Source organism: Theropithecus gelada, chromosome 1, assembly GCF_003255815.1.
Source record: "Theropithecus gelada isolate Dixy chromosome 1, Tgel_1.0, whole genome shotgun sequence".
In the NCBI taxonomy this organism is placed as follows: Eukaryota; Metazoa; Chordata; class Mammalia; order Primates; family Cercopithecidae; genus Theropithecus; species Theropithecus gelada.
This window is the reverse complement of record NC_037668.1, coordinates 159,175,995-159,202,501: the sequence shown is the minus strand read 5'-3', so window position 1 is coordinate 159,202,501 and position 26,507 is coordinate 159,175,995. Positions and strand designations below refer to the sequence as shown.

Here is a 26,507-nt window from a genome sequence, read left to right as displayed (position 1 = left end):
ATCTGCCTCATAGTCGCCCTGGAGTCAGAGGAGTCTCTAACTTGGTGCTTTCTAATGAAAACGAATGCCTCGAAATTATTCCAGTGACTTTTCCAACATCCTTGCACATGTTTTTCTCCTTTGGCCTAAAGAAGAGAGACAGCGTGCTTAAACACACACTGGTTGGGGGAGATAGGTATTCAGCTAAGCTTGCCACTGTGCTTGTGAATTTGCTTTTTCTTCTTGATCACTTTTCTGTGTATTGCCAGGACTACAGCATGAAGGAATTTTCCGGGTGTCAGGATCCCAGGTGGAAGTGAATGACATAAAAAATGCCTTTGAGAGAGGTAAGGAAACAGTCTTGAAGATAAAACCAAATATTTGCCAGCCCCCTGGGGTATTGGCTCCACCCTTTCTTCCCTAAGAGGTCCCCAGAGGTCAGGAAGCCAGCTTACCTGTCTCTTCAGAGGGTACCTGCTCTCTTGTACACATTCCCCTGTAGATATGCAGGGAAATACCAGGGCACATCCCAGTTTCCTTCTTCCTTCACAGCCCTACCCATCCTGCCTCTTTCATGCCGATGATCTGCCAAAACCCAAGAAGTTAACTATGATATCTGGGCGGTTTATGGCTTCATCTGGAACCCTTGGTGGCAGTTAATATCAAGGCTAATGCGCTTGTTCATTGTAGCCCATTTATTATTTTGTGGGCTATTAAGGTAATGGGCAAGCTTTGGCAATTTCCGTCACTGTAATGGATATATATAGTTTCAATTTGAGGTTGGCCCTATCATTAAATCTAATTACATCTGATATGAAATTTTCCATGGGGAGCTCTGGCATGATTGTTCTGTAAGTAGGTGTTCTTGGTTGCAGGCCAGGAGACGTGAGAGCCAGTCTCAGGAGCTGGCCTCCTTGGCCTCATTTTTCTCCCCTCAGGAGCTCAGTCCCAGCCTAGTTTCATGATTCTTGTGAGAGACAGTTGCTGTGTCCCATCCTCAGCTCATAGGGACCATGTCCCTAAGCCAGGCTGGCACAAGAGAGTTTATATTGATGGACTCGTCTGCCGTGCTTTCGTCCTGGAGCCCCTGAAATGGAACAGTCTTTGCTTTATCTGTTCTCTGGTCTGTCCCACTCATGGCCACCATGCTGGGCAGAAAGCTGATGGATTGGGACCGGGACATACATGGTTCACCCCCTCCCCACCGCCTCTGTTCGTCCTGTGTGTTTTTGCCTCTCTCACTCTCTTTCCTTTTTGTGGGGGTTGCTTATCCTTAGGAGAGGACCCCCTGGCTGGGGACCAGAACGACCATGACATGGATTCCATAGCTGGTGTCCTGAAGCTTTACTTCCGGGGGCTGGAACACCCTCTCTTCCCCAAGGACATCTTTCATGACCTGATGGCCTGCGTCAGTAAGTACGATTCTGGCTTCAGATTGGCTTCTGGGGCACAGCACCGGTAGCAGGAGATAAAAAGTTTCCACAGGGTCTGTGTGTTCTCATAAGCTTTTCAATAAAGTTTTTCTTTTCCCCAGTGAAATTTCTCCTCATCCTCACTCCTTCATCCCCTGGTGGGAGGGGAGCGAGGAAAGACTTTTCAGTAAGAATCTAGGACCCTCAAGTCAGGACTCCTGGCTTTTTTTTTTTTTCTTCTGATTCATCTCTGGGCTTTATCTTCTTTTAGTAAAGTACCTTTACTTTCAGTTATGTATTTGAAGCTTATACATCAGTGCTTGTGCTTTTCATGGTACAAGGGGGAAAAGCATAAGCGTTGCAAATATTTCATGCTTGTTGCATTAAACAAGACGTGGCTTACCTGCTAAATGTATTAATATGTGTTCTAGGAACAAAAGCCCTCTGCACATTTAAAAGTAGTAATAGGATATTTTCCCAAAGAGAAAGATATATTCTCTGCTTTATCCTCTTAGGAGTTCTCTGCCTCTAACTCTAAAATTTGGGTCTTGAAAAGCTATTCCTAGCCATTTGGTTTAGCTTGTGGTACTGGAACACCCTCTCATTTGTTTGCCAGAGAAAACAATCAATGGAAACTTGGATTAATACAGGTCAGCCTGGAAGCAGGCCCTGTCTGAGTGATGGCTGCAGAGGCTGGAGGGAGTGGTGCCTTTGAATGGAGAAAAGATCCTTCTTCCTAGGTTGACCAGATCTTCGTACCTACTGAGTTTCCAGTTTCACTCAGTATCTGCCCTGAGTACTTGTCCCTCTCTGTTATCCTGAGAAATTTCCAGGGCATTTGGGAAGCTGGCTCTCTGGTTGGTTTGTTGACTTCTGTTTATGGGTGTCTAGTGGAAGTGAGTTATGTGGGTGATTAGGAATGTGATTCCCTTGGGTCATGTCTTTGTGTCTTTTTCCGACTGGGCCTAGGTGAAGTATCTTAAGCTGAACTGGGATTGCCAAGATAGTAAAGATAGTTCAAGATCCCTTGGCTGCCCAGTTCTTCCCTGGAGATACACTCTTCCTCCTAATCCAGTACTTCCCATCTCTTTTTCATATAAAGGCACCCATAGAAAATGGCAGTGTTTACATGGCACACTGTGGAAGTAAGAGGCTGCCTATGATGGAGGACCTGTAATTAACCTCTCCACAGCGCAAGAAAGCCTTTCAGGTCTCCTTCCCCATATCACTACAAACCCAGGGGCCTGCCACCTCTTGCCTCAGACCACTTTTTACTCATTCGTAATGCAGATAAGGGAGGGGGAAGATAAGCCACACTTGTCAGAGGATGAGATGGCACGTGTGGAGTGAGCAGGACAGGACTTGCACAGCCTGTCTTCCCACCAAGATGTAGGCCCTCTGAGGCTTTGTGTTGAGCAGTTATAGCAGGTTAGCGGCAGCTCTCTCTCTGTGGTTGTTTGAATAAGAGGGTGGTAGATGCTGTGGGGAACATTTCTAACCCCATTCCCTGTGCCCGAATCCAAATCCAAACTTGTTATTAATAACAAAATTACAACAACCCTAGTTCAGTTTAATTTTAATAATGTGTAATAATGAGTTTGGATTTGGATTTGGCATAGTTCCCCGTGCCCAAGAAGTATACACCTTCCATCCTGCAATGGTAAATGCCTAGAGCCCAGCAAGTGCCCTCTTCTAACAGCCCTACCCCAAGGAGCAACAGGGATGACTTCCTGTCACTGCACCAGTGCTGTGTGTGGGCTTGGTCTGATGCTGTCCGTGTTGCCCCTGCTGGTAGTAGGTACTTCTGATCATTACTCCCTGGGATCCCAGTCATAGTGGAGGATAACACATGGCTTTCTTCTTTTCAGCAATGGACAACCTGCAGGAGAGAGCTCTGCACATCCGGAAAGTCCTGCTGGTCCTGCCCAAAACCACTCTGATCATCATGAGATACCTCTTTGCCTTCCTCAATCAGTGAGTAACCTTCCCAGTGAACAGCCGGATCAGGCTTTGGCTTGGGCTACTAGAAGTTCCTCTATGGACCTATGCCTATTCACCCAACCCAACAAAATATTTATTGAGCACCTACTGTGTGCTAGCCACAGTGCTAGACTTATTTAATACATTGTTAAATAAAAGATGAAAGCCTTGATGTCATTTAGCTCCTGTTCCAGGGAAGGAAACAGACAATAACAGATATATCAGGTGGAATAAGTGCTTAGAAGAAAAATAAAAAAGAGTAAAGAAACGGGGGAGAGTGCAGGGGTCTGAATGAAAGGAGGGAGAAGCACTGTAGTTGAGGTGGACAGCAGAGACCTGCCTGAGAAGACAGTGTACAAGCAGCAACCCAGAGGAGGGGAAAGCGTGCCATGGGGCCATTTAAAACCCCAGAGTCATGGTAGTAGCAAGTTTGGATTTAGATTTGGGAAGCAATTAGAATTTTTTTTTTTTTTTTTTTTTTGAGACAAAGTCTCGCTCCATCTCCAGACTGGAGTACAGTAGAGCGATCTTGGCTCGCTGCAACCTCCACCTCCACCTCTCGGGTTCAAGCGATTCTGCCTCAGCCTCCTGAGTAGCTGGGACCACAGGCGTGTGCCACCATGCCCAGCTAACTTTTGTATTTTTAGTAGACACGGGGTTTCACCATGTTGGCCAGGATGGTCTTGATCTCTTGACCTCGTGATCCACCCACCTCAGCCTCCCAAAGTGCTGGGATTACAGGCATGAGCCACCATGCCTGTCATGTTATTACCTGATTTGTGTATTTTTTTTTTTTTAACCTGCCAACTGCTTTGTGGAGAAGTTACTGGAAAGGGTCGTGAAGAGAAACAGGGAGACCCTATTCCGAGGTTACCGTCTGGTCTGGCCAGAGGTGTTAGTGGCTTAGTCTGGAGACTAGTGAGAACGGGTCAGGTTTGTGATACATTTTGAGCATAGCATTAACAGGATTTGCCCATGGATTATACATAGAATATGAAGAGAGAAATCCTAAATTGTTGGCATGAGCGACAGGGACATAGGGAGGTTGTTTATGGAGTTGGAGAAGACAAGGTGTGGAGAAAGGGATCAAGACAATGTGTTGATGTGGTAATGGTCATTTGAGGCGCTTGTGAGATGTCCAAATGGAGATTTCGAACAATTGGACCTAGGAATCCAACCCTAAGGGAGAAACCAGGAGTGGAGCTGCCAGTGCAGGAGTTGCCCATGTACTGGTGGTATTTAGCTAATCACCCAGGGAACAGATGTGGCTACAACAAAGGTCTGAGGAGCAGAGGGACGGTGGGCATGGATGGGGCATTTCTTGTCCAAGCAGCATGTCCTTGTGTGGAGCAAGCTTTGGAGTCCCCACATGACAGGAAAGGCACCAAGCAAGGACGTGATTCTTCCCCTCTGAGGCACCTCTGTCTTTTCACTTTGCTTTTGCTGCAGTTTGGCCCTCAACAGCCTAGACCAAAGGTTATACATGGGCACCCTGAGAGCCAGATAAAGCCAAAAATGTGTTCCCTTCAGGTGTCTATTGTGTCTTGAAAACAATGAAATCGTGCTTACATTTGGGGAAATTTCACTTTTTAAAGACACAGATTTCTAACTTCTTTTGAAAAATTATTAGATCTGGCGATACCGACCCTGCAGTCCCTGGTGGCAGCAATTCCCTGTGGAGTAAGGGCTGTGCCCCCTCGATGGGGCAGGCACTCCCCAATTCACCACAACCCCCAGCCCTCCCCGTTGCCCCCCAGTCCCAAGGCTGAATTCAGTTGCTATTTATCATCACTCTTGCTTTGTGGTTTTCATAGAGAACAAAAATGTTTCTCTGGATCCATGAATCTATCAAAGTGGGGGAAACAAAAGGTAAACCAAGGGGCCAAGGTGTTTTCGCATATATTTCTTTGTGAAAATGAAGAGCCTTCCTACAAAGTTAGTCTCTGCTTAAAAGGAGTACAACTTTAGAGACCATTTCATAAGTGTCAGCTTGCTTCCAAGTTCGTGGTCAACCTGGCCTTCTAGGTATCTGGGTTAGTGGCCCCAGCTTGAGACCTTTTCTGGGGCACCCACACTATCAGGGCCCTTGCTGGCCCTGCAGAGCTACAAAGGGTCCTTGTTCCCCAGCATCTCTTCGACGTGGTTGTGTCTGCTCCATTCATCGGCCAGGCCCAGACTCAGCACCACCACTGCCTTTGGGTTGAACACCCCAGTGAGTCACACAGCGTGTTCATGTGCAGCCTGGAAACTCTGCTAATTACTTTCGAGTTAGTCCCTTCAAGGCTACCAGTCATTGTCTCCCCTCGGAGACCAATACCTACCCTCAACATGAGCCTAGTCTGTGCCCCCAGAGCGAGGAGCATGAGCTAGGTGAGCAAATGGTGATGAGGGGAAAACAGGGAGGGCTGGGGGACTGTGTGTGGAAGTACATTGGGGAGAAACAATAGAATAAGCATCCATGCAGAGTTGCTGCTTTCAGAGATGGCAGTCACTATTGAAGACAGCATAGGAATTGCACCAATTCAAATTAATTCATTTTGTTTTGCTTTTATTGGGGTTTTTTCCTGATTGAAACGAGATCGATTTGCTCATCAAAGTGTTAACATTTTAAAAATGCAGCATTAATAATGAAAGTGTTTTCTAAAATAATAAATAGAATGCAGGACACAAATGATAAAGCAGACCACCTCCACAGGAAGACAACAGCCGACAGGTGTGCACTTCCGGACAGGGATAGCAATAGTTGGCAGATAGCTCCCGATGCAGACTCTGCCTGATGGCCCAGACCATCAGGACCCTTTTTCTTCATTGTTGTGAGTCCTGGATGTATGTGTACTTTATTTCTGGCTATGGTTTGTTCTTGGAGTGGATACAACACTGTCAATCTCAAGGAACCAAAAAAATTAATATCTCAGTTTCTGTGGGTCTGGAATCCAAGTATAGCTTAGCAGGGGCCCTCTGGAGAGGTAATTGCATATCATAAAAGAGTTAAAAATCCAAAACAGTGCATGCTAAAAAGTAAGTTTCCCACACTAATCCTGGCGCCCCCAAAAAGCCTCTGTTCCTAACCACAATGCTGAACCTTTTTATGAAGCATAAAAGATGACTTCAAATCAATTAGGAGAATTCACTAATAATATGAACTGAAACTGTAGAAATATAGTAGAACTCTTTGAGGACATAACATGAGTGGATATAAGTCGACACCAAAAATTTTAAAGCAGGGAGTTGTTACTAATGTTATCCATTTTAGATACTTATTTTTGTTGTTGTTGTTGTTTGTTTGTTTGTTTTTGAGATGGAGTTTTGCTCTTGTCCCCCAAGCTGGAGTGCAATGGTGCAATCTCTGCTTGTGGCAACCTCTGCCTCCCGGGTTCAAGCAATTCTCCTGCCTCAGTCTCCTGAGTAGCTGGGATTACGGGCACACACCACCGAGCCCGACTAGTTTTTTTGTATTTTTAGTAGAGACAGGGTTTCTCCATGTTGGCCAAGCTGGTCTCAAACTCCTGACCTCAGATGATCCACCTGCCTCGGCCTCCCAAAGTGCTGGGATTACAGGCGTGAGCCTGTAATTACACCATGCCTGGCCTAGATATTTCTTTAAAAATAAAAATCCAGTTTTTTATACTCTTACACTAAACACAGCCTTCAGGGACTTCAAAGATTATTAACACCATGACATTTTACACAAAACTGTGTGCATTTATATGTGCACATATATGAATTTTTCTGGGGAGAGAATCCCTAGTTTTTGTCAAGTTATCGAAGGAACTTGTGTCCCCTAAATAGTTAAGAACCACTGCTTTAGGCCGGGCGCAGTAGCTCACACCTGTAATCCCAGCACATTGGGAGTTCAAGGTGGGTGGATCACCTGAGGTCAGGAGTTTGAGACCAGCCTGGCCAACATGGCGAAACCCTCTCTCTACTAAAAATACAAAAATTAGCCAGGCGCAGTGGCACACACTGAGGCAGGAGAATCACTTGAACCCGGGGGTCGGAGGCTGCAGTGAGCCACGATCGTGCCACCGCACTCCAGCCTGGCGAAAGAGTGAGACTCTGTCTCAAAAAAAACAAAAAACAAAAAAAAACCCACTGCTTCAGCCCCTAAACTTAGAACCACTGTATATTGGAAAAGAAAAATGGATTTTAGTCTATATTTTGATGGGAGTAAGAAAATAGACCTAGATTCATGAGATCACAGTCCACGAAGATGTGTCTCCTCTTCAAGCTCCTGGTCATTGTAGCCACCTATGAATTGAACAGTCCTTACCTTAGCAGGCTTCCCAACATTTTTCATCTTTCACAGAGCTTTGACTCAGGACTCTCAGGACTAGAGTTTGTTTCCCTTTGACCACCAGGCTTCCCAGACACTACTGGTTTTCTTTTATGTTACCAAAACATTGTCAGATCACTCTAAAGGATCAAGGCCTTCCTCCTCTTTGTCCCTCCATGACACCAGGAACTGGCCAGGCTTGGATTAGCTACAGCTTAAGACTGTGGCACCTCACGCCTCAGTTGTGCGCACTGAGGTTACCAAGGTAATTATTGCTCCTGTCTCTCCCCAGTTTTAATTTGACTAGGAAATAGACTTAGAAACTTCCCCCAGTCTTTTCTAAATCTCTGCTCTCTTTGAACTCAGGATACAGGGAAGGATTATACACTTTTAAGAACTCCTGTGAAGCAGTCCAATGAAATTTGTAACCTCCCCCATTGCTGGCCTCTCCTGCATTTGATTCTAGGCCCTAGAAACAGTGATTCCCAACTCTCTTCCCATCACGTCCATAATACCACTCTTCAAGTCCTTCAGTGATTCACAAATGGACAGGGGCTACATCTCCAGGAGGGGAGAGAACCATTGAGTCAGAGGAAATGGACTTTGTAATGTGAGACTGGATGAGGGGTACACTACAGAAACAAACTCTGCAATCAGTTCTGAAGAACAGCTACTCAGATGGAGACAGCTGAGTCTCAGGCCTCTAGTTTCCCAACAGAGGACCTTTGGTTCCTTCTCAGAATCAAATTCTGCCGATGCCCATACGGGAGACTCCTCAGCAGAGCTCACAACTCTGCAGACTGTGTTGGGGAGGCATCCAGAGCTGGCCCAGCCCTCAATGCCTGGATGGGCAAGACCCAGTGGGACTCATGAGGTGCAATGGCTCATTGAAGACCTTGGGTCCTTGGCCAAGGTTGGAGGTGTGGCTGGAACAGCTGCTGGCTGAGAAGGGGAGAGTTCCCAGAATAAATAAATACCCGAGAATGAAGTCAGCCTGCATCCAGAGGAAGCCCAAGCAGAAGCCAAATGGCATGCTGACCTTTTCCTGAATAAATCCTGAATGTCATAATATAGAAGGAGATTATGAACATGAAAAACAGTTGCATTCGCTGTTCTAGGAAGAAATTCACTGGCTTGGTGGAATACAACAGCTAATCAGTTGGCTATTTTTTAGTAAGTCTAGAGGCTAGAAGGGAATATCCCTAATAATTTGATTATTTTGTTATGCAAAAAGGTACACAATGCACAGTGCCTGCGCCTCTGACCATATCTTTAGCAGGGCAGCCTGAGGGTCCCTATCTGCCCTGGCAGCTTAGTGTGTTGGTGTATAGGAGCCATATTCAGCTCTACAGAGTGACATGTTCTCAAGGTCATGTGGCTTTTTGTAGATAAGATCTGAAGATAGGGATGAGGATGGGGTGGTAAGTAGAATTTGAAATGGGAGCTGGAAAGAGAGAATGGGTCAGAGCTGCAAACTAGCTACCTCTAGTTTGCTTTTCCTGAACTCCTGAATGACCATTCTGGTGGTTACTCTTCTCCCCAGCTTACTTTCTGGAAAGCCTCTGACACCCAGAAAGGCAGGTGGCAATTTGTGGACCTTCTGCTTTTGCTCTTGGCAGCGCCTCCTGTGATTGTGTTTTCTGGGCATTCATGCGAGAGCTTTCCAGCTTACCCCCTTTCCCTTCTCCTCCAGTTTATCACAGTTCAGTGAAGAGAACATGATGGACCCCTACAACCTCGCCATCTGCTTCGGGCCCTCGCTGATGTCAGTGCCGGAGGGCCACGACCAGGTGTCCTGCCAAGCCCACGTGAATGAGCTGATCAAAACCATCATCATCCAGCATGAGAACATCTTCCCAAGCCCCAGGGAGCTGGAGGGCCCTGTCTACAGCAGAGGAGGAAGCATGGAGGATTACTGGTAGGGAGCTTGGGACGGGAGGAGGGGAGGGATTCACTAGCACACACTGGCATGGGAGCCAGATGGCCACACGAAAACCAAAGGGAAACACCCAGATCCTCCCAACTCCTCACTCCCAGGCTGCCAGGGTCTGGGGATGGTATAGGCAGCCCCCACCTCGGCCCCACCCACAGACTAAATGCCACTTCTTGCCACCTCCCTTTTTGATGAGTTCTGCGTGGCAAGGGACTATTTTGAAAGATACTGACAACATTAATTGTGATACTAATCTCTAAGAAAGGACTTTTTATAAAGTTGCATCTTTATTAATCAACAGTGTCTCTCGGGCTTCTACTCTGCTCTGTATTGTGAGAAAAACCGTCCTGGGTCCCAGGGAATTGCCTTCTTATTGGGAAGAGTTTAGATAAAAGGCATATATTCCTGACTGAGTTTTGTAAGCTGGCACTTCAGAATGATTTTAGAAATTTGTGAAGAGAAAGAAGGGTCAGCCTTGTTTTTGGCAGGTTAGGGGTGGTCCTCCCCTGAAGCAGCATTCCATTCTGTGGGGCCAGGTTTTCCATGACCTAGCTTCGGAACAGAGATCTAAAAGGAATCCCTGGGATATATCTTTGCTAGACCCCTCTGTTAGACAAAGAACAAATCACTATTTCCATTTTATGGATGAAGTCGCTGCAACCCAGAAAGCCCAGTGACAGTATTTTAGGCCACTCTAGTGATGGGAATTTAACCCCAATCTCATCTCTTAGTACAGGATACAGTCCGTTACCCCATGCCACCTGCCATGGTACCATTTACAGTGTCATTTTTTTACTAAACACAAAGACAACTGCCTCTCTCTTTTAATCCCTAATGTCCCTACCTCCCCCCTCCTCCTCCCCCTCCCTTCTTCCCCTAAATAGTGTTTCAGCCTGAGCTGAAAGCACAAGCCAGCCCAAATCGGATTCCGTCTGAATTCAACATCTGGAACCAATTCAGCCAGCCCCATTGCTATCGACTGAGGTAGGGGAGGACAGGGGAGGTTGTTTACTTAATGAGAGGCCAATTGGGCCACACTTCTCCCTGACCCCCACAGAACATCCTCTTGCCCAAAGAGTGAAGAACGTGGCATTTGTGTTATGTGAACATAGTAATATCAGTGACATCCCTGGGTTCATCCCTCTCTGCTGTACTGCAGATTTCAGTGTCTGGGTCCAAGCTGGAGGAACCTATGCTGGCCAGCTGGGAGAGAAAGCTTTTTGTCACCGACAGATGGTTGGTGGTGACTGGGGAGGTTGTTGGTCACTTTAGGTCTCAGCCTACTGGATGATGAGCTCCAGGGAGCTGTCCTTGTGCATGTGACTTAGAGCTTCGGTTTTTCCCCTTGCATGAGTGGTGGAAAGCTGTAGAATAGCATTTCCTTCCTTCTAAAATCAGGCAGAACCTCTGCCCTCACTTCTCAAACATCAAACCACTGCAGGCTGTGTTCCAGTGCCCAGGGCACAGAGACCCCTACAGCCCTGGCCCCTGAGTCCCAGCCCAGTGGGACAGAGTCCTGGAGGGGTGTGGCTCACGGGCACAGACAGGCGGGTGCCTTCCTCTAGTTTCCTCCAAGTTAGTCTCCCAACCTACCCACCTGTTTCTTGTGCACTCAACATTTATTAGCAGCCTCTGGAAAAACCACAAGATTAGTCAGGGAACATTACTACCACAGACTGGGTGGGAGGCCAGAAGCACCTGAGAACAAGAGTCGGTGACCTTGGGTTGAGAGGGACCTGTGAAACCACTGGATTCACACCCACCTGGAAGGCTCATGGCCTCTCCTCTCCCTTCTTTGGGAAGTGAGAGAAGTGCCAGCCCTGGGAGCTAAGGCGGTGAAGGAGGTGAGTGAGGGTGGTAGAAGGGGAGATAGAGCACTGAGAAGAGAATGGAGAATGGTCAGGAGACCCAAACAGCCACGGAAAGGAGAGCACCAGGCCACATGGCCTCCCCACAGCTGTGGAGAGGAGAGACAAATCCATTTCACCACGCTTTCCGGTCCTGAAACTGGAACCCAGTTTTCTAGGACTACCTGTTGGGTGGCATGGTGGGCTGCTCCTGAGACCTCAGGTATTTTTGGGCCTGGGTGGGTGCACAAGGGCAAAGGCTGGGGATGAGGTGTGTTTCAAGAGAAGCATAGGATTTTAGGGCTAGAAGAGACCTCAGAAAGCATCCTCTTGCCTTTCTCATAAAGCAGTGGTTTTCCAAGTGAGGTCCCTGGACCAACAGCGTCTGTGTCACAAAGGACTGGTTAGAAATGCACATTATTTGGCTCCACGAAGACCCAGGGACACAGAAACTCTGAGGGTGGGGCAGTGTTTTTTAACAAGCCTTCCGTGGCTCCCTGAAGTTTAGAACTATTGCCTTACTGGCTGGCCATGTAAATAAACTTGAAGCCCTGAGGGAAAGTTTGCCTTTGAACCTCTCCCCCGCCACCCCTAGCACCTCACGGGTTTCCAGAACATCACAAAATTCATCAGATTCATCAGATGGTTTTTAGCCCTAGAAAACAGTGAGAAATTGTGCCTACATTTTTTGACAAAGAGGAATCTCCATTTATATTCTAGAATGTTCTCTGGAGCCTGGGAAACCTCCTTAGAAGTGACTTGCTCTACGCAGGACGAGTTCTGAACTGGTCACCCAGTCTGTGAGGAACTTCCCAGGAGTGTAGGATCCATCTCATGGGGAATGAGGCTGGAGGGTTCCAAGGTGGAAACTGTGCGGCCAGGCTGCCGGGCTGAATGGGTGATGGTGCTTTCACACAACTGCCTGGAAAGCCTCACCTGTTACTGCCTACTACCAAAGGAAGAACTTTAGAAATGAACAGTTTCTGTACTTTTCAGGAAGTAAGAACTTCCTGGTGCCCATCCTCATGAATTCTGAAGTCCGCGAGCCAGGAGATCAGGAATAGAAATGACTTTCCTAGTAACCTGCCTATCCTTTCTCGATTCCTTACACTGGATGATTTTTTTTTTTTTTAAGACAAGATCTTGCTCTGTCACCCAGGCCAGAGTGCAGTGGCACGATCATGGCTCACTGCAGCCTCGACCTCCCAGACTCAAGCAATCCTCCCACCTCAGCCTCCAGAGTAGCTAGAACCACAGCATGCACACTGACTTTTTTTTTTTTCTTTTTTTGTAGAGACAGGATCTCACTAAGTTGCCCAGACTGGTCCCAAACTGCTAGACTCAAATGATCCTCCCAAAGTGGTGGGATTACAAGCGTGAGCCACTGTGCCTGACCTACCCTGAATGATTTTAAATTTCATGAATTATTTCAAGAACTTGACCCAACTTCTATCCCCTGCCCTCTAGTCCATAGCAAACTCCTGCCCTCTAGCCCACAGCAGATTCTTCCTCCCCTACTTTTGTTTCCCACCCACTCCTATGACTCGCCTTCCACTTTTTCACCAGTTCACAGTCTAAACTACAAAGCAACCTAGAGGCACCAACCAAAATGAGAAAGAAGGGAAGCAAGTACTATTTATTAAGCACCCGCTCTGTGCCAAACTTGTTACTAAATTACTTTATTAAGTCCTCACACAGCTGAGGATATAGATCATTATCTTCAGTTTATAGATGAAGCAGCTGAGGCTTAAGGGGATTAAGTAACTTGCCCAGGATCACACAGCTACCAAGTATCAGAGCTGGTTTTCGGATCCAGTTTTATTTGATGCCGAAGCCCAGTGTTTCTCTTCCACCCTGCTTCCCCCTTGAAAACCAGGAATGAATTCACGTAGAGAATCAGCCCTTGAGGAGTTGAATTGTTCTCTATTTTCTAAAGAATTTAGCTCATACCTTCGAAAGGGCTTCCCTTTGTCTTGAGATATTCTAAGTTCCAAGTAGTCTCAAGTGGTTTTTTTTTTTTTTTTTTTTTTGAGACGGAGTCTCGCTCTGTCGCCCAGGCTGGAGTGCAGTGGCGCGATCTCGGCTCACTGCAAGCTCCGCCTCCCGGGCTTACGCCATTCTCCTGCCTCAGCCTCCCAAGTAGCTGGGACCACAGGCGCCCGCCACCTCGCCCGGCTAGTTTTTTGTATTTTTTTTTTAGTAGAGACGGGGTTTCACCGTGTTCGCCAGGATGGTCTCGATCTCCTGACCTCGTGATCCGCCCGTCTCGGCCTCCCAAAGTGCTGGGATTACAGGCTTGAGCCACCGCGCCCGGCCTCAAGTGGTTTTTGTAGCAGGAGCTAGACTGGAAAAACTCTAGAGCTTTGTATTTCATTATAAGCATTTGTCTATTGTGTGTACTTAGAATATAGAGCGAGTAAGATGGATTCAGTGCCCTTGTGCCAGGGAGGCTGTATGAAGGGGAAGAGGAGAATTTTATAAGCAAATGTTAATGTCCCGGTCCCTCTTGCTTCTGTTGCAGTGATAGCCCTCATGGAGACACTACCTCGGTTGAAGACTCAACCCAGGATGTGACTGCAGAGCACCACACGAGTGATGACGGTACGAGGCCCTGCTTCCTGGTCAGTGGGGACGCCAGGGGTGAAGCAGAAGGAAGTGATTATATATCCTGTGCATCTAATGAACCTGTATGCCCAGTGGTCCCCTGAGGACAGGCAGTGAGCTCCCTGTCTCAATTTCATTCTCTTCCTTCCTTGGAGAGATAGCCTACCTTCTCAAATAGAATTGCTCTGTATTAAACCAGAGGTGAAGAACTAGGCCTTCCATAGCCCTTCAGCCTTCTTGCCCCACCTCCCAGCTCCTTGTCTGGCCTGAGTGCAGCATGATGTTGGTCCCTTATAGCCTAGACTCCTGCCAGACAGCAGGAGAACAAAGTGAAGGAAATTTCATTTGAAAAACAGTAAACAATTGGGTGTGGTGGCTCACGCCTGTAATCCCAGCACTGGAAGGCCCAGGAGGGAGGATCACTTGAGTTCAAGAATTCAAGACCAGCCTGGGCAACATAGCCAGACCCTGTTTCTTAAAAAAAAAAAAAAAAAAAGTCTGGCATGGTGGTGTGCAGCATCCCTGTAGTGCCAGCTACTTGGGAGGCTGATGTAGGAAGATCCCTTAAGCCCAGGAGTTCAAGGCTGCAACAGGCTATGATTGTGCTACAGTATTCCAGCCTGGGTGAGACAGTGAGACCCTGTCTCAAAAAAAAAAAAAAAGGAACAGTAAGCCTGGGGTGCGAAATAGCCGAGCTGAGTGCCCTGAACCCAATAGAAGCAAGCCAGAGAGAGTGGGAATGAGGATGTAGAAACCACATGCTTTCACGCCTACCGACTGGAAAAACTGACCCTTTCCAAAGTACAGACATGCGAGTGCCGAGCAGCCTGGTGGGCGTGCATCAAGGGGAGGAATGCTCAGCTGTCATCCTCAGGCCCCTCAGCAGTGCCCATGCTTTGTGAGGGTCTGTCCAGCCAGCACATTTCCCCTGCTTCCAACAGCTCCACACCTCCATTTCTGGATCACATGGGCTCTGGAAGTCTCAGCAGCTGACAAGGGGCCTCAGAATTTTCTGGGCACAAGAATGAAATGGCACAGTCTGTGGAGCTTTCCCTGTTCCTGCCTTGCTGGGAATTCTGCAATTCTTGGCCAGCTTTTAAAGGAGAAAAAAAAATAGGACTGCTTATTTAGATCCTGATGTCGTAAGGATCCATATGATCATTTGCTACATTCGAGGAGGGGAGTAGGTGAACTAGGAAAATTAGTAGTGGGTTAGAGCCTACCTCGTGGCCAGCTCTGCTAGAGGCTTTCTGTGTGTTATCCCTTAATCCCTAGTGAAATTGATATGGCTGCTATTTTACAGCTGAGAAAATGCAGGTCAGGGAGGTCGAGTAACGTTCCCGAGGCTATAGAGAACTGAGATGGGTATATTTAGACAGGCCTTCTCTGACCAGCCTCCTATAGTGAAATCTCCAACCCCTCCTGTTCAGGAGCAGACCCACCAGCTAGGGCCGTCTAGGCATGGTCTTATTTTTAAGCAGCCTTTCTCTCTACTTCCCAGAATAGCTGACTTTCATCTCAGGTTCCAGCTTTCTGGGAGCCTTCTCTTTGCTCTTTGATCTCTACCGCAGCCTAGCACAGATGAAGATAATGATAACAATAAGTCATGCACACATACCACTTATTGTGGGCCGGACACTGTTCTAAGCACTTTTACAAATTGTAATTCATTGACCTTCATAACAACTTCATGAAAAAGACACTATCATTATCTCCATGTTACAGATGAGGAGACAGAAGCCCATACAAAAATGAAGATACATTGCATTTGTAAACCCCTTTTACTTTTTCAGGTTACTTTCATGTGCATTTTTTTCATAGATTGGTCACAAAATATATTTCCATATATTTTGCTCCTTGGAAAGTTGATTGAGCAAGTTATTTTCTCTTTATAGAGACAAAAAGTTCACATTCTACTTACTAGGGGGAATGGATAACATAAAATATTTAGAATACAGTATGATACATTTTCTACAATTATTGGAATTATTATATAATCAGAAAAGAAATAATGCTTAAAAATATAGTATGGCAAGTTTGATGATAGACGTCAAAAGCATAAAGAGCTTTAAGAGAAGTTACCGTGGAAAGCAGGGGATGCGGCCGGGCACGGTGGCTCACGCCTGTAATCCCAGCACTTTGGGAGGCCGAGGCGGGCAGATCACGAGGTCAGGAGATCGAGGCCATCCTGGCTAACATGGTGAAACCCATCTCTATTAATAATACAAAAAATTAGCTGGGCGTGGTGGCACACGTCTGTAGTCCCAGCTACTCGGGAGGCTGAGGCAGGAGAATCACTTAAACCTGGGAGGCAGAGGTTGCGGTGAGCCAAGATCAAGCCACTGCACTCCAGCCTGAGTGACAGAGTAAGACTGTGTCTCAAAAAAAAAGAAAAAGCAGGGGATGTTAAGTTGTGTTTTGATGTGTTTCATCAGGCAGGTAAGAGAGAAGAAGATTCCTGGTAGAGGGAACAGTGTGAGCAAAGGCAGGTAAAAGATGATACCGGTGCTTTCAGGATAATGGTACAGTCTGCATGGGAATTTCTTGCTTTATAGATCATCCATGGCTTCGTTTTCTAAGTTATCTTCCCACCACTGTAAGTTCAGCTAATTCAGCTTTTCCACCCAGTTTCCTGAGTCTGCAGGTCCCAAGAACGTGTGTTTACTTCTTTTCCACCCTTCTCAGAATGTGAGCCCATCGAGGCCATTGCCAAGTTTGACTACGTGGGCCGGACAGCCCGAGAGCTGTCCTTTAAGAAGGGAGCATCCCTGCTGCTTTACCAGCGGGCTTCCGACGACTGGTGGGAAGGCCGGCACAATGGCATCGACGGACTCATCCCCCATCAGTACATCGTGGTCCAAGACACGTACGTTGGGCCCATGGCATCTTTGCGGGTGGTCCCCATCTGCTCTATGAGAGTGAGACTTCATTTCTGGAGCCATAGGACTATGAGGGAGGCCAAGCCCTGGGGGGTCCGGTGCAGTCCTGAGGCTCACACAGTTCCTTGAAGAGCCCCCCCACCCCACTCCCTGCACTCAGTGGAGAATTCTTTTAAATCTCTCCACTATCTGTGCCCCCTGCAAATCACCCCCTAATCCAGTCATTTTAGAAACCTGCCAGCCAGCCAGCACTCATCCATATTTATACCTGATGAGTGATAACAAGGGGTTTTTATTTGACTACCTATATTTCTTTTCTCGAAAGATCAGGCTGGGAAAACATTTTTGCCTCCGTTTTTTTGTTTTTTTTTTTTTTTGACAACTATGCTCACCCCAACCTGTTGAGCCACTCTTCCACTTGCAAACTAAAATGACTAGTTTTCTAGGAGAAATCCGGCTTAAGCAGTCTTATGGAAGTGATCTAGTTCATTTAACCAAGATGAGGTTGATTTGGGGTAAGATGGGGGAAAGAGGGAAAAGGATGTCAAGGAACAAAGGAAACCTGAACTGGTCCCAGAGAGATCTCATCTGATAGGCTGTTGGTTGATTCTCACACTTTGAAGCAGTTGTCCCGTGGGCCCACCCAAGCCTGCCCCCTGTCCCTTTGCCCTGCCTCTGTCCCCAGCTCCCCTCCCTTGGATACGATGCTGTCAGTGTTTTTAGTCCTTCCCTTAATATTATTTTTTAAAGGTTGATATCCTGAGTGAGTCTGCACCCTCCCAGCCTCTTCCCGGCTCGTTCTGCAGGGAAATCCTCCCTCTGTTGATAGCATCGCAAACCTGGTGGCAATCTGTGCGTGGACAGGACCCTCCCAAATTTAGCATTATGACTTCACTACAGGATCAAGAGAAGATGAATTGTGGGGGAGAAGGGGCTTTCTTTGTCATCAGTAGCCAGAGGGGCCAGGAGAGCAGTGGAGAGACCTGGGACCGGCTTGGATGCTCTGAGCGGGCCTAGAGGCGCTACGACAGTGTGTGGCGGTGTCCTGCCACGACGCCGCCATCTCCAGAGCCACCACACAGTTGACTGTCCTTACCCGGCAGTGCTCAGGACCTCAGCCGATAAACCACAACCTGGACTTGCCGCCTCCTTCTCCAGGAGGCCGCCCCAGCACGGCCTCCCCAGGAAGCAGCATGGGGTAGAAGGCAGATGCCTCGAATCCAGGTGTCCCCTAGCCACGCTTTCCTGAGGAGCTGAGGAGCCCGCAGAACTCAGCGGATTATTTATTTTTATTTAAACGACCCTTCAAAGGCCCTTAGGTTTCCTTGCCTCTGCTCACAGAACTAGCCCAGCCAGGTGTCGCTGCTGCCTCAGAGCTGTGTGGGGTCGCGTGTGTGTTGGGGGGCCATCTTGCCGATTTAACACTGCTTTTTGTGTTGTTGTTGTTTTCCCTCCTCCCTGCCTGCCTGCCCCTTCTCCCCCAGCGAGGACGGTGTCGTGGAGAGGTCCAGCCCCAAGTCTGAGATTGAGGTCATTTCTGAGCCACCTGAAGAAAAGGTGACAGCCAGAGCGGGGGCCAGCTGTCCCAGTGGGGGTCATGTAGCCGATATTTATCTTGCAAACATCAACAAGTAAGCTCTGCTTTTCATTTTCTGCTCCCCTGAATGACTTGCAACACCCAGCCTCACCCTCTGGCCTAACACCCCATCTCCATTCCTGTGCTGCACGTAGGGCTCCCAGCTCCCCCAGCCTAACAGTTTGCATGTGGTCACTGCTGCTGCAAGGCGGACAGGGCTGAGGATGCTGCTACAAGCCTCGGGGCAGGCCCACGTCTCCAGCTAACTGCCCTCGTGCTGTGGAAGGGTGCTTTACTGTGTGTTCCCGCAGTGTCTATCCACCCAGACCTTTGTGGCAGTCTTACAGCTAAAACTTTGACCAAAGCTTTGGTCACTTTATGCAACCTGGTTTTGTACTGTTTCTTAGAGGTGCCTTCTTTTTTCCAATCCATACTCAAATAATAGTCTTTGATGTCTGTCTTCCTTGACCCGTGTTCGTGCAAAGATTCAAAGTCTGTGTGTGGCTTCTACTAGGCTGATGTTACACCAGGTGGGTTTATTGAGATATCATGTGTCTGTTCCTCCCCCTGTCCTGCATTCACTCCTGTGGAGGAAAGGAGGCCACAATGTCCCTAAAGAAAGCTTTGTCCTGAGCTCTTCATTCATTGGCTAACCCCTACCTAGCTCCCTTTTCTTCTGCCCTTTCACACCGGGAGAAATAATTTTCCATTTTGTTCCTATTGCTTTGGCCCTGTGTACTATTCTACCCCCTTAGTCCCTTTGCAGATCCCCACTCCTGCTCAGCAGGCTCTTACCTCTGACCCCCAGCTTTCATTGTGGCTGTTAGCAACATCCTGGGGTTTTAACTCCACCCATGCCCGATCTGGCTGTCTAGAGGGATTCTACGCCTGCGTGCTGCCGCCTCGCCAAGAGGCATTCGGGTTATTGGAGAACTAATCTCATCTCAAGGGGCCAGACACCAAGTCCCAAAGCCTACAGACCTCTTTCCGCCAGACCCTGAAACCTGGCCCCGTGCCAGCAGGATGACAAGCCCCAGGGCGCTCCTGATGAATATGGATTGGAGATGATGTACAGTTTTTATTCCCCTCTGGCTTTTGAGGAATGAAATGATTTGCACTTTGAAAACCTGTTAACCATAGCCTCTGGACACTGAGACTGGAAGGAGAATAAAGGATGCTTGTTGTTTTTAAACTATACCAGGTTTCCCAGATCTCTTGGCTTTTTTCCACCCAGACGGTAGCAGGGGGAGTGGTTGGGGCACGTGGCTCTTTTCCATCTCTTTCACCCTCAAGTTAGTAAAGTCATTTATTCAGATCACTTACTGAGTGTAGTTACAATTTAATTCAGACCAGTTAAAAAAAAATTGAGGAGTTTCTGTTTCCCTTCAGCACACTGCCCTGCTGGGAGGGCAAGCCAATATCAAGGAACTGTGGGCTAATCACATTTTTTTTCTTATTTACAATTCTATGTTAATTATAACCCTACAATCAAAAGGCCGTAATCCTATACTTAACCCAGAAACCAAGGCGGGGTTGGTGGAGGAAGAGTTAGATAATTAGTTAAGTACATATTTTTAAGCCATCATATATTTGATACCATTTGTGCATAGAAATTGTAGAGAGTAATAACTGAAATGGTAAACAAAAAAAGAAAAAAAAAAGAGTATCTGGTAGAAAGTTAAGGTGATTCCCTTGAACTCCTTGCTTGCTGGCGTCAGGAGTCTTGGGATGGGATTCTTGGAGGACAAGCCTCATCACCTGGTGGGTGGGTGAGCGGCGGCCCCCGGGCATGTCTGGCCCTTAGAAGTGAGTTGGCCTTTCAGTCTTACCTCCTGTCCCCCACACCACTCCTCCTCCGAAGTTCCTTCAGTTTCCTGAGTGCCCAGGTTCTCTCTCACCCCTGGGCCCTCACACCTGATGTCTCCTCACCTGGTCACCTCCTCCTCTCCCTTCAAGACTCAGCCCAAAGACTTAGCTCTTTGGGAAAGCCCTTTTGACATCCCTGAGTTCCCCAGGCTGAGTGAGGTGCCCTTATGCTGTATTCCAAAGGCACTTTGAGTACCTTTTGGTACTCACGCTGCACTCAGATTCCCCAACAGATTGAGCTCCTTGAACCCAGGAACTGTATCTTCCTTTTCTTTACATCCCCAGGGCCTGGCCCGGGACATGGCACACCACAGCCACCCCATAAATCTGCCTTCTCAGCAGTTTTAGCCTGTGAGTCAGCCATCCTCAAGCGGAAAAAGGAAAACAGCAAAGAGCTATTAGGGTGTGGCACTTCCATTTAATTCTACACATTTATTAAGTAGCTACTGTTGTGCCAAGCACTGCTGGTGGTTATTCAGAGATAAAAAAGACAAGGTCCCTGATCTCAGAGCTCACAGTCTGGCAAGGTAAAGACCCTATGGACAGGTAACTGAAAGGTAGCATCAGGTGCTCTGAAGGTACAGAGGAGGGAGGGGTCCATTCTTCCTGCAACTGGAGTTAGTGCTGCAGTGGTGCCAGTGCAGCTGGAGTTAGTGGTGCCAGGGAAATCCTTGCAGAGAGGGGGGTCATTTCAGCAGGGCTTTAGAAGACTCGGAGAACATCCTTTTTCCACTCGAGAACGGCTGACTCACAAGCCTAAAACTGCCAAGTGGACAGATTCACGGAGTGGCTGATACATGCCAGGTCCTGGGCCAGGTGCTGCAGGCAGAAAGATGAGGAAGACCTCAGCAGTGAACAGGACTAGGACTGACTTAGAGCACTGTCCCTACCTCACAGACCAGCTCCTTATCTTCAGAGTCTGACCCCTTCCCTCCTTCCACCTCAACTCCTGCCTAGGCCCCCATCTCTCTTGGATTCAAGATCAGAGCTGTTCAGTGGCCATCCAAATCAGAAGTTTCATTGCCTCTTAGATTAGACCTTTTCAGATCTGATTCCAAGACAAAATGAAATTATCCAGCCGCAGGCAACACTAGGATTCTGCCAAGCCATTTTGTTTGAGAGCCCCAAGTGGTCTGAAACAAATTCGCCCAGATTCAGGGTTCAGCCCAGTGCTGGGTGACTTGAGAGTCATGTATTTCCACACTAAGAAAATGCACAAACTGGGCCCTAACTCTGCAGTATTGCTGCCTCTTGAAAACTATTCTGTTCCATGCCTACAGAATAAGCAACAACAGCCTCTGGCCAGAGCCCAAAACAGTTACAGACTTTTTGGAAAAAGAGACATGCTAAAATTTAGAAAAGTTAACTATCCTCTTACCAACAATTCCCGACCTCTTTGGTGATGGTGAGACTTCTTCTCCTACCTGGGGCCTTAGGTTTCTGTTCATGGCAGGTCACAGAAGGGGCCTTTCCATGAATCTCTTTCCCATTAGAAACTTTCGCTTAATCAGACATTTTTTCTGACAGCAACTTACATCTTGACAACACAAAGCCCGTGACCACCAAGTAAGTATCCGTTTCTCCTTTGCCCAGCTTGGGGGTGGCAAGGGAATGAAGACATGGAGAATGCAAGAGAAGACGAAGCTGAGGACAGAATGTGTTCGTGTCCCTCTCCTTCCGAAGTCCCTGGGGGCCAACATCTGCCCCCTCCCACTTGTCCTAGCTTCCTTGGAGCCAGGGCTCCCTGATCACACTGCCCTTTCTGTTTGTGATTGAAGGCAAAGGAAGCGTCCAGAATCTGGGAGCATCCGGAAAACTTTTCGGAGTGACAGCCATGGGCTGAGCAGTTCCCTGACTGACTCCTCCTCCCCAGGGGTGGGGGCTAGCTGCCGCCCATCCTCCCAGCCCATCATGAGCCAGAGTCTCCCCAAGGAAGGGCCAGATAAGTGTTCCATCAGTGGGCACGGGAGCCTCAACTCCATCAGCCGCCACTCATCCCTGAAGAATCGACTGGACAGTCCACAGATCCGGAAGACTGCCACAGCAGGAAGGTCAAAAAGCTTCAATAACCATCGGCCCATGGACCCTGAGGTCATTGCTCAGGTAACTGTGGGCTCCTGGACAGACAGCATGAGTCTACATTCATCACTACCACTTAGTGCCACCCGCCTAATTATGACAGAACTTGAAACAGAACGATTATTTTGTATGTCATATACTGAGTATATATCCACTCTGGACCTGTGGACCCGATAAGACAGCTTAATAAGCAGTCTGCCTGTCCCTCTCTCCCTCTGCCTGAGGAAGAACCTAAAGACAGAATAAAATAAGCCTAGCTTCTTGCTCATACACTGACTATTAGGAAGCCTGTCGTAATTTTTAAAGCCAGTATTAAGAGTATTTTGATAGCCCAAGTTTTGGGTTTAAAGACCTTGGTAGACTTTAGTGAAACTGCCCAACTATTGAGGCTCAGGTGTAATCCTGAGGCTCAGGTGTAATCCTGGCCACATTTTTATATTGCTGTGCCCATCACCATCATCACGATTCCTAAGGCTAGTCTCTGGTACCGAGTGGGTATGATCAATTAACAACCTGCACCTGGTCTTAAAGACCTAAAAAATACTCTGGCTGCAGAGAGCTCTGGTAACCAAAAGGATTTGCAGCAGCCCAAGCCTCCAGAGGCTGTGGAGATGAGCTCCCTGGTTGCAGGGTCTTCCTTCTGTGTAAGCACCACACTGATGACTCTCTGTTTTCCATGAAATATTAGAGATCCAACCCCACTTCTAAAAATCCGACTACCGGGGCCACTCCAAGCAGTTCACTCAGACGTCTCTCCCAACTATATAATTTTCATTAGACCAGGTAGGAACTAAGGGCTCATTGTTGCCTTCTTATCTCACCTGAGTTGAGATTCTCCTTACCCCATCTTCCAGGGGGTGATAGAGGCTGGGCATGGCTTAATTGTGGTTCTCTGCTTACAGAGATGTACCTGGCAAGCCCAGTATTGAGCTACGGGCCTGAGATGTCTTGCTTTGCTAGCCTTCTATTCTGTGCCTCTATTTAAGCTCTTGGCTGCAATCTGCCTTGCACTACGGGTATCCTCCCAGCTCCCTCCTTGGCCAGGTATTAATAGGAATGTCAGGAAAGGTAGACAGCTGGGACAGACTAGCTGTAGAGTGCGACTGAGGAGGGAGATGGAGTTCTTCCTGAGCATTTTAAAGGTTTGAGAATGTCACAGGGATGAGTGAAACTGAATCACTGTGAACACAAAGCATGCATCGCTCTGTAGGACAAAGAAACCTTAACTAGAGGCCTTCACTTGGAATGTGTGAAATCTTTCCATGTGAACCTAATCCCAGGAAGAAATCCTGTGGTAGTTTGGGGGTGCCAGACACAGGTTTATTGGGAGGGAGCGGGGAGCTGGGAGGCAGCTGGCTTGCATACAAAGGTTCTTTGGTTCTGCCTTGAGACCCTGGGCTAGGACTGCTGTTGGCTAAGATCTAGAGTGTTCCATTGATTTGCAGGCAATTGATTCACCTACGTGGGCTTTGGCTCCCCCTCCTGGTCACTCTTTGGTCCCCCCTGTGGTGATGGCTGGAAGGAAATGGTTTCAAATTGGACACTGCCCTGAGCTGGAGAGGAGGGGTGGGGGGAGGTGTCTTGGGCTCCTGAAATTTTCCTCAGCCCCTGAGGAGGAAGGACTAACCCTCTTCACCTTTGGCCTTGAAGTCCAAGAGAATAAAGATCATACATCATCTCTACCACTTTTTAAAGAAGTGTTTATTATGTACAATTTCAAACCTACCCAAAAGCAGAGAGAACTGGATAACAAATCCCCATGTACTCATCACCAAACTCCTGGCCCTTCTTACTTTGTCCATGTTTCTCCTCCCCGCTAGATTATATGTCACTTCATCAATAAGTATTTCAATATCTGTCTCTAAAATCCAGGGTCTCTAAAAAAACAATCAACTACTTTTTCTAAAGGAAAAAAAAAAAAAATCTCATGACAGTGAAAATCCCTCTGTCCCCCTTTCCCCACTTTCTGAGCATTCATATGTTGGAGGATTTGGGCCAAGTACAATAATCTGGACATCTTACGATCGGTTTCTTCATGCCTTGGCCTGTGTTGTTGAAACCGGCTCCTTGGGGAATTCTCCCCTTATTTGCCTCACCTCCTCCTTTTTCCTGTTTTGCAGGATATTGAGGCAACAATGAACTCAGCCCTGAATGAGCTACGGGAGCTAGAACGGCAGAGCAGCGTCAAGCACACCCCCGACGTGGTTCTGGACACCTTGGAGCCCCTCAAAACCTCCCCAGTGGTGGCCCCCACGTCGGAACCTTCCAGCCCCATGCACACCCAGCTCCTCAAGGACCCCGAGCCTGCCTTCCAGCGCAGCGCCAGTACTGCTGGGGACATCGCCTGCGCCTTCCGGCCTGTCAAGTCTGTCAAGATGGCTGCCCCAGTTAAACCACCAGCCACACGGCCCAAGCCCACTGTCTTCCCCAAAACAAATGCCACTAGCCCTGGTGTCAACTCATCAACTTCCCCACAGTCCACTGACAAGTCTTGTACTGTCTGAGGGATATAATTTAATTGTTCTAGACAAAGGGATTATAGGGACTGACTGTTATTAAAATCTTCCTATTTAACTAGCTTGGGGACTTCAGTTGAAAATTAGGTTCTAAGTTGTTCTTGCAGGAATTAGCCTCCCCGTCTCCCAAAACCTTGAGAATGAAACCCTTGGCATCGCCTCTCCCTTCCCACTGCCCTCTGCTTCCCCCAGTCGTTGTAATTCAGCCAGCTGCAGTCTGTACCGTTCTTAGGTTAGCCAGAGACAGGTTTTCATTATCAGGTCACTGTGAAATCTGGTAAGGCAGTCCTGAGGACATGGGCTCAAGTCTCAGTCCCCTCAGACCACAGGGATGCCTTGACCAGTTGGTTGGCTACAGCCATCCAGCTTTCAGTGGCATCTTGTTTTGGGAACTGATTATAGAGAATCATATGTAGTCTAGTCTTCATTTTACACACACACACATATTTTACACACACACACATTTTACATACACACACACACACGTTTTTCTAGTCTCTGGCCTGTGTAGCCTCTCCTGGTCATAGACCAGTCTCTTTGTAAGTTATTGTGGCAGTTCACACAGTAGCCACCAGGGGTCTCTGTTTCCGTTACAAACTTCGTTCTGTCTGGGCTGGAGAACATAGCCTTTGAAATTTCTCCATCATATGAAATATCACGGGATGGGACAATCCCGTAACCGGTTTCGGGTTGGGGGCTTTCTCTCTTTGTTCTTTCCATTGATGTGAATTGGTCATTGGTGTTTGCTCTTGCTCTCCTCCATCCCCTAGAAGTACACCCCAGTCTTATTAAGGAGCTTTTAAAGTTTTTCTGAATGTATAGACATTTCTCGGGTTCCTACCTTTGTCTCTGATGGACCATTTTCCATTTAAGACATTTTCCTATATAAGACAGTTTTATAGCTGGTTCGTTTTAGGGTAAAGAGTCTTAAGAGAGTTTTATTGTGTCTATGGCAGGTTTGGAAAAGGTAAGAAATGGGTCCTTTTTCCTCCTAATGTTTTTGGCACTTAAAACATAAAATTCATTATCCTATTAAAAAATTAAATTCAGCTTTGCTAATCCAGAAATTGTTCCCAAATGAAAACTTGTTTTAAGTACACCCCTTAGTTTGGTTATTTTACAAGGTCTCTCTTCAGGGACCAACAGGGGCTTAGAGAGCCTTAGTTAGATTAAAGGGAGACCCTGCCTCCTAAAACCAGTTTTCATTGATCCAAACAAGGACAATTAAGGGAACTCTGACCCCACGGGTTCTCAAGTCTTCCCAAGGCCGGAATCTAAAGAAAGTTAAAATTTGAATGCTGAATATTTTGGCTCTACTCTGGCCTTTTTTCTGGTTCCCTTCCAAAATGCACAAATATACCCTTGTCTGCTCCAATCCAGTCTCCAAACCTGGTGTCCGTGGTCCTGGCCCCCCTAGCATCATGCTATCCCAGGAGTACCAGGACCGGAGACATCCACAGCCAGGCTCATGGTTCTCAGACAGCAACTTGAGTTAAAGCTGAAACTCATCCTTCTTCTCTGTGTTTTCTGGTTTAAAAGCTGCACTTACATTTTGGCCTTATT

The 26,507-nt window shown here is 47.5% G+C and overlaps 1 protein-coding gene across 1 annotated transcript in view; it reads left to right on the top strand.

Annotated features, from left to right (window-relative positions):
• Positions 1-26,247, top strand: part of SRGAP2 (SLIT-ROBO Rho GTPase activating protein 2) — a 249,053-nt gene extending 222,806 nt beyond the window's left edge. Inside the window, exons 15-24 of the mRNA XM_025374780.1 lie at positions 249-326; positions 1,257-1,391; positions 3,260-3,365; positions 9,338-9,562; positions 13,946-14,025; positions 16,714-16,894; positions 18,392-18,538; positions 21,877-21,915; positions 22,128-22,452; positions 24,549-26,247. Coding sequence (XP_025230565.1) covers positions 249-326; positions 1,257-1,391; positions 3,260-3,365; positions 9,338-9,562; positions 13,946-14,025; positions 16,714-16,894; positions 18,392-18,538; positions 21,877-21,915; positions 22,128-22,452; positions 24,549-24,932 — 1,700 coding nt within the window. The 3' untranslated portion in view covers positions 24,933-26,247. The remainder of the gene's footprint in view (positions 1-248; positions 327-1,256; positions 1,392-3,259; positions 3,366-9,337; positions 9,563-13,945; positions 14,026-16,713; positions 16,895-18,391; positions 18,539-21,876; positions 21,916-22,127; positions 22,453-24,548) is intronic.
• The last annotated feature ends 260 nt before the right edge of the window (positions 26,248-26,507 follow it).